The sequence below is a fragment of the Otolemur garnettii genome, unplaced genomic scaffold (assembly GCF_000181295.1).
Source record: "Otolemur garnettii isolate 467f Iridium unplaced genomic scaffold, OtoGar3 scaffold00013, whole genome shotgun sequence".
Lineage (NCBI taxonomy): Eukaryota > Metazoa > Chordata > Mammalia > Primates > Galagidae > Otolemur > Otolemur garnettii.
The window spans coordinates 24,749,355-24,756,743 of NW_003852408.1; the positions used below are offsets into that span (position 1 = coordinate 24,749,355).

Consider the following 7,389-nt stretch of genomic DNA (forward strand, 5'->3'; position numbering starts at 1 on the left):
AAAAAAAAAAAAAAGAGAATGGACACAAATTTTACGTTTTAATAAATTTTATCTCGATAACATCAAAAACAAGTTTAGCTTTTACACTGCATTATAAAAAATACATTAGTCTCACATTAGTTTTACATGGAAATATATAATTATTTGAATATTTAAATATAGCTTTTTTAAACGGAAAAAAAAAGTGTTACTCAGAGCCCTAGTGACATAAATAATTTAAATGCACAAATGCAAAAACACACTTTACACAATATTGCCCACATACTGTATAACTCAGGACAATTACAATAAAAATCTATGCAAGATACTGAACAAGAACAAGATCAATAAAATATTCATTATGGTTGTAATTTGATTTCTTACTCTTAGAAGAATTTAATGCATTCTTGAACACACAAAAGCATCAATTGTTTTATCTAATCTGCAAATTAAGCCAACATTTATTTAGACAAAAGGGGCACATTTTACATCTTCAGTTCCTGAAAGTAACTCATTTCCAATTTAACTTAAACTCTAAGTTTGACAATTTCAAGTTTTCAAGCTTATCTAAAATCATAAGAACTTAGCAAACATTTCCAAAATGTCAAACAAAATCATCAGTATTGTATTACAGCTTTATGTTTGATAATATAAAGTTTAAAAATGAGTCTTTTCCCTGCCCCCTCTCAAAATGACAAACTTAAAAATAGCAAAGATGGTAAATTACATATGTATATTTTACATCAATAAAAGAATTTAATAGTATTTAGAAGGACTTCCAATGTGAAAAAGGCAGTAACTTTTAAATTTTGATCATTTAAATTATAAGAACTGTTCTCTCTGCACATTTAATCAAAACAGATGACACACTGTTTCCATACAATCTCTTATTTTTAAACTTACACTGATAGAATGCAGAACACATCCATGAACAGTACTCAAGGGAACTGTGTCTATTCCACGGGAAAAGAGACACCAGTACCCACAAATGGAATATTTTTATAAACTATCCTTTTGTTTATTACCTAATCAGTAGGACAGAGCTTTCTTCTCAAATTAAAATTGGAGGGACTATTTTGAACTAGTGGCCCACAGTGATATTTCAAGAGAGAAAACTAAAATATATGTGTAGATGAGGAGGCAAGGCTGAAGAAATGCTATATATACTGGTTGCAACTAAAAATATAAACATCCATTTTTTCAACATAATTACTGTTTACATTCAGAAGTTAAGAAATCACAACAGAATTCCATCAAAATATACCCACAGGTTAAATAATGGCCCCTGAAATAAAACCACATTTAGAAATCAGCTTACACTATATTTCATTAATGCTAAGATAACACATTTTTATTTCTGAAATTAAGATACAACTTACCATTGACCTTAGTTTCAATAAAATGTAGTAGGTAGTTTTACGATACAGTTGAAATTCACGTTTTATTTAACACAGACAGAAAAAGATCCAGGATCTTGGCTTAACAAGAATAAATGATAACTGAATATATCTGCTCAACCAGTGTGCCCGAATAAAGGTTCTGAATAGATCCCTCAGTACTTCAGACATAAACTACATATCATTACATCTTTTATTTGAAGTCTTAAAACACTGGTTAGCAAGTTTAGCACAAACAAATGTGTAAATACAGATTTTCACTTGTATAATGGCCTCCACACAAATTACCAGCTTTATTCAATTTTTTGAAATATTAAGATAGGTTAAGATAATTTACTAATCACAACAATTAACAACCTACCCAAATAATATTACCAAACCAATAATTTCAGGCCAACCTATTAAAAAATAAACTAAAGTCTAAAATATTCTTAATAAGGCCACAAAGTAACCTGGATTTTATTAAGCCACCAACACTTCACATAGAAGGGAATAAAGGCAGTTAAAACAAAAAAAGCTGATCACATTGACAAAATCATTTTCTCCTTAAGATCCAGTAACGCTAAGGAGAAATCACAAGAGACTGTGTGTGTGCATGTGTCCAAATGAGGCAAGTCAGAGACTTGCAGATCCAATTTAAATGAAGCAGGAGTTTGTTACAGAATAAAATCGCCAGTTTTTGAAAACTGGATTAAAGAGTATAGAATCTCATTCTCTGGAATGCTTTTACAAGAAAGACAAATCATGGTTTGTTTGTACGCGTTTAAGTCAACCTCATTCAGAAGTTGAGATAATTATCATTAGAGTCCCTTCTTTTTAATTATCCAGTTAGAATACTATGTTAGCAATGCTCCCTGCAACACAAAGATTGCAGATACATTTGTTCCGATCTTTAGAAAGTGATATAAGATAGTATTGATAAGTTCGCTCTATTCATTCTCAAAATGTTATAACTTGCTGGCATGAGAGATAATCATAAAAAATAAATAAAAGGGACATGATTTGTGGGACAAAATTCTATACACTGTGCTAAAATTATATTATGACATAAATTAAGATAAAGCTCTTCTACAAAAAATGATGGAAAAAAGTTGCTTTTGAATCTTAAAAAAAGGGACTCCAAACACTAATTTTAAATGAATATAAAAGTTCTGAAAAATAATATTTATAGCAAAATAGTTCAAAGTTAGTCTTCTCACCAAAACTGGGAAAGCTGTGTGTACTAAGTACCAAGTATCTTTCAATTGAAGTACTGAATCCTCAACTACCCTCAACACAAAAGCTGCTTCTATTTTATCTCATTTTACCTTCTCAGTCTGTTTGAGAGTCGAGTCACAATTCTACGTGTGTCAGGCTGTGGTGCAGAAGATAAACTTCTCAGAGCATATGGTTTCACAGGTCCAGGACTTTCCTTTTTGCTATCACATCTTACATTAGCACTCTTTTCTCTTGCAGTATTATCAGTATTCTTCTTTCTTGTACCACGGTAGGAGCCCTTCTTGGGCTGCTTTGAAGGACCTGCTACAGCACTTAATGGCTCTTTAGCATGAGCTGGTGGAACTGGGGAGCTCAGAAGCATTTCTGCTTGTCTCTTCATGTTCTTTGGCGTACTGACAATAGACTTTGTCTTGTTGAGATAACTCTCACTAAAAATGGTCCTGGATTGATATTTACGACGTAAAAACACAGTATTTTTCGAAATGTACTTTATAATTACATCACTTGGTTTGGTCCGAATCCAAAGGGGCTGTTTTTCAGATGTTTTTCTCTTTCTCTGTTGGCGAGTGCTTGGTTTTACACCCTGTTCAGGGAACTCAGTGGCAGTCGTCGTTTTTTTTTGAAGTTTTTTTTGACTTCTCAAAAACCTATTTAGAAGTGATCCTGGGCAGGCTTTGGTATTATCACGATTTAAAAGCAGCAGCTGGAAATTACTTCCGTTTGGAATCTCACCAGAGCTCGGACCCTCACCAGAGCTCGGGCCCTCACCAGAACTAGGACCCTCACCAGAACTCGGACCCTCACCAGAACTCGGACCCTCACGAGTATTTGGAACTTTTGATTTTTGTGTTAAGGGAGACGAGCCCTTGGTCTTGCGACGTGAACTTCTTGTTGGCATTGTCCCAGAACTTTGTCCACCAGCATCCTTGTCTCCTGCACTGGAGTTGCTGTCAGTCAGAGCTTTAGGAAAGTTATTCTGGTCTGCCTCTGGCAATACTATGTTTATTGGAGGATTAGTTATAATTTCCTTCAGTAATGGGTCATAATGCGTGATGCTATTCCGCTTATATCTGCACCTAAACCGAACATCATTATCCCACTTGCGGTGCTTCAATCTGGAGAAGTGAAGGCATTCACCTTCTTCCAGCTTAATATTCAGAGAAGACAGAATATAGACTAAGGCTTTGGATTGCATAGGCCTCAAAATTTTAGTACATGATGCAGGTAATTCAACTGGCGCAATTCTGACCTTTTTTTTGGCTTTTTTCTTATCGCGTGAATTTGGGCGCTTACTTTTTGGTGAGTCTTCCTCTTGTCCAGTTAGTTTTCTTTTTGTTGGTGGGCAACTCTCAACATTGGTTTGAGTTCCAAGGCTAACTTTCACAGCCTGGCATGGAGAAGGCACCTGATCACTCTCTTGTGTAGGAGGCCTCTCTGCTGGAGGAGGAGGATGGCATGTTTTATCTAAGGCCACTGAAGGGTCAACAGTTTCTGAAGCACTACCTGCAGTATCTTTATAATCTGATAAAGCTTCATTTGAAGCAGCATTCTGCTGCTGGTCAGCCCAGGTAACCCTTTTCTTTTTCTTATTTGGAGTAACATTTTTGGTCTTAGAGTCATCATCAAAGTAACAGTGGAAACGACCTTCCCTAAATTCCTTGACAAGAGTGTTAATTTTTATGTCATCTTCTCTCATTATTTGAGACCATGTTTTCCCCACAAATGAAGGAGGGACATGAGGCAAGGCTTCAAGAACTGGTTCATCAGAATTATCTTCTACAACCTCCTTTGCTTTTTCTGGGTTCCTTGCAGAATCAACCATGGGAACAGAGCTTGATTGGGAACCATGGTTCTTTTCTTCCAGATTAAAAGATGTCTTCTTACGTAGGTCTGTTTTATTAACAGCTTCTTGAGGCTGGTCAGTGTCAGGCTGAAGAGAAGGATCACACTGAAAATTCATCTGAGAACCACAAGGTTCACAGCTCATACTTCCTCTATGTGTACGTTTTGACTTTGAAAAGTTTCCTTTTTCAGCCAATTGATGTACTGCTGACTCAGAAGAGGCATCAAAGTCCTTGGCAGAAACATTGGATTTACAGCTCTTACCTTTTCGTCTAGTACTTCTTTGATTTTTCCGAGGGCTGGCTTTTTTGCGAGCTTTTTGCTGTCGGGTTACAGGCCCAGAAGTGGCTTTTCCTTTAGGATGATCAGATTCACAGTGCTTATCTTCTGGATCAGTATATTTCACCTTTTTTCTCTCAGGCTCTTGTGACTGGTAACTCATGAACTGATCAGAGGCATCAACATTAACATTTATTTCAGAAGTACACGGCTGACAATTTGAATCACTCAGAATAATACAGTCTTTCTTCCGGTTGATTATTTTAAAAGTCTCTTTGGATTGGCTTGTCACAGATGGAGGAAGAGTTTCACAAACATATCTTACTTCAGAACCAAAAGAGTCATTGCTCTTCTCTTCGTCATCAATGCATTCTGCATTTATACAACTGATTTGATGTGGGTCAGTCATTTGAGGTGGGTCAGTCACTAATTGAAGAGGGATGTCAGGAACAGAAATTCCTTCACAATCACCCTCACTGGGCACAACATCCACAAGTACCACTTTTGGAAAATTTGTTTCTTTGACTGACTCTGGATATTGGTTAAGTACTATCTGAAAAGGGACATCAGAATCACACATTTCAGAATCATTAGGTTCACTAGTCTTTTCTTCCATGCCAAGATGTTTTCCCCTCTGAAGGTTTGTTTCTTCATAAGACACTTGAGGTTGGTCAACTTCTGATGTAAAATCAATGCCAGAATCACATTTTATTCCAGAACCACAGAATTGGTAGTTCTTTTCTAGTTCTTTGGCAGACACCGGTGACTGACCAGCCACAAAATGAACAGGAGTAGCAGAATCACAATTTACTTCAAAATCACCTAGTTTATAGCTCTTATCTTCCAGGTAAATATGGCCTTCTTTCCAAAGATTTGTTTCTTTCACAGCTTTTTGAAGTGGGGTAGTTGATGACTGAAAAGGATCACTGGAATCAAAATTTACTTCAGAAACACAAGGATCACTGCTCTTATTTCCCAAATTGGAATGCCTCTCTTCCAAAATTTGTGGTTGCTTAATCACTGACTGAAGAGGAATGTTTGAAACATAAATTATTTCAGAATCATTGCGTTCATAGCCCTTATCATCCAGACAAACATGTTCCGCTCTCATAACACTTCTTTCTTTAATAGCTCTTTGAATTTTATTAGTCACAGACTGAGGAGGGTTACTGGAATGTTGAGGTGCTTTAAAATGACCAGGCTTAATAATCTTTCTTTCCATAGCAACATGCTTTTTCCAAAGGTTAGCCTTCTTAAATACTTTTTCAGTTGGGCCAGCTGCTGACTGAAGGATGTCAGAATCATACATGATTCTAAAATCTTTAGCTTTATCCCTCTTATCTTCCACATCAGCTTCGTCATCCTTCCAAAGGCTTATTTCTTTAACAGTTTCTCTAAGCTGGTCGGCCACTGATTGAAGAGGGTCATCAGAATCAAAACTTATTTCAGAACCACAAGACTGATTGCGTTTACCTTCCAGCTCACTGTGCTCTTGCTCTGAAATAGTTACTTGAGGTCGGTTAAGTATCGACCGAATCATAAAATCAGACTTCAAACTCATTTTAGAAGAACTATACTGGCAGTGCTTCATTTCTAAGTACATTTGATCTTCATTTCTTGGGTTTAATTGTTTACCAGTTACTTTAGGTTGATCAACCACAGACTGAACAGAAACATTAGAATCACAGATTAATTTAGAACCATTACGTTCATCCATCTTATTTTTCAAGCTAATATCCTCTTCCTCCTGCAGGCTTATTTTTTTAAATGCTTCTCGCAGTTGTTCAGTACCAAAAGTTGTTTTAGAATAACGTGATTCACTGTTTTTGTTTTCCGGATTAACATGTTTTTCCTTCAAAAGGGCTAGTTGACGTTGGTCAGTGACTGAATGACGAGGAATACTCGTACCCAAACTGGTTTTCAAACTTTTAGGTTCAATGCTTTCATCTTTTGGGTCAACATGGGCCTCCTTCAAAACACCTGGCTGAGGTTTCTTATTCATTGACTGAGAACTGACATCAGAATCCAGAATTATTTCAGTGCCACTACGTTTATCATTGTTTTCTAGAATACGCTTCTTCTTTCCATTGACTTTTTTAATAGCTGTGTGAGGTTCAGCTCCTGAATAGTGAGGGACATTAGAATCTAAATTTGGTTCTGAACCACTAAATTCAGAACTTTTATCCTTGAATTCAGCATGCTTTTCTTTCTGAAGTCGTATTTCTTTAACAACTACTCCAGGTCTGTTAGCCACTGACTGAAGAGAGATGTCAGGGTTCAGATGTTTTCCAAAAGCACTCTTATTTTCTAAGTGCATGTGCTCTTCTTTCTGAAGGTGTATTTCTTTAATGGGATATTCAGAATGTCCAGTCATTGAATGAAAAATAACACCATAATCCAAATTTAATTCAGAATCAGGTTCCTTTTCCCTATTTTCTAGGTATACCTCATCTTGTTGAGGGTTAAGGTTTTGAACAGCTGTTTCAGGAGAATTACTCACTGAATGAACAGAGGCATAAGAATCACAACTTGTATCAGAACCACTGGGTTCATCATTTTTCCTTTCTAAGTATGCATACTCTTCATTCTCATCATTTACTTCTTCATCATCTTCATTCTCATCATTTACTTCTTCATCATCTTCATTCTCAACATTTACTTCTTCATCATCTTC

At 36.1% G+C, this 7,389-nt stretch overlaps 1 protein-coding gene across 1 annotated transcript in view; it reads right to left on the minus strand.

The window, feature by feature from the left end:
• Positions 1 to 2,598: 2,598 nt before the first annotated feature.
• The window catches only part of ZDBF2 (zinc finger DBF-type containing 2), a 28,842-nt gene continuing 24,051 nt past the window's right edge, over positions 2,599 to 7,389 (minus strand). Inside the window, exons 6-8 of the mRNA XM_023510279.1 lie at positions 6,696 to 7,302; positions 3,430 to 6,578; positions 2,599 to 3,339 (exon numbers count right to left, since the gene is read on the minus strand). Coding sequence (XP_023366047.1) covers positions 2,680 to 3,339; positions 3,430 to 6,578; positions 6,696 to 7,302 — 4,416 coding nt within the window. The 3' untranslated portion in view covers positions 2,599 to 2,679. The remainder of the gene's footprint in view (positions 3,340 to 3,429; positions 6,579 to 6,695; positions 7,303 to 7,389) is intronic.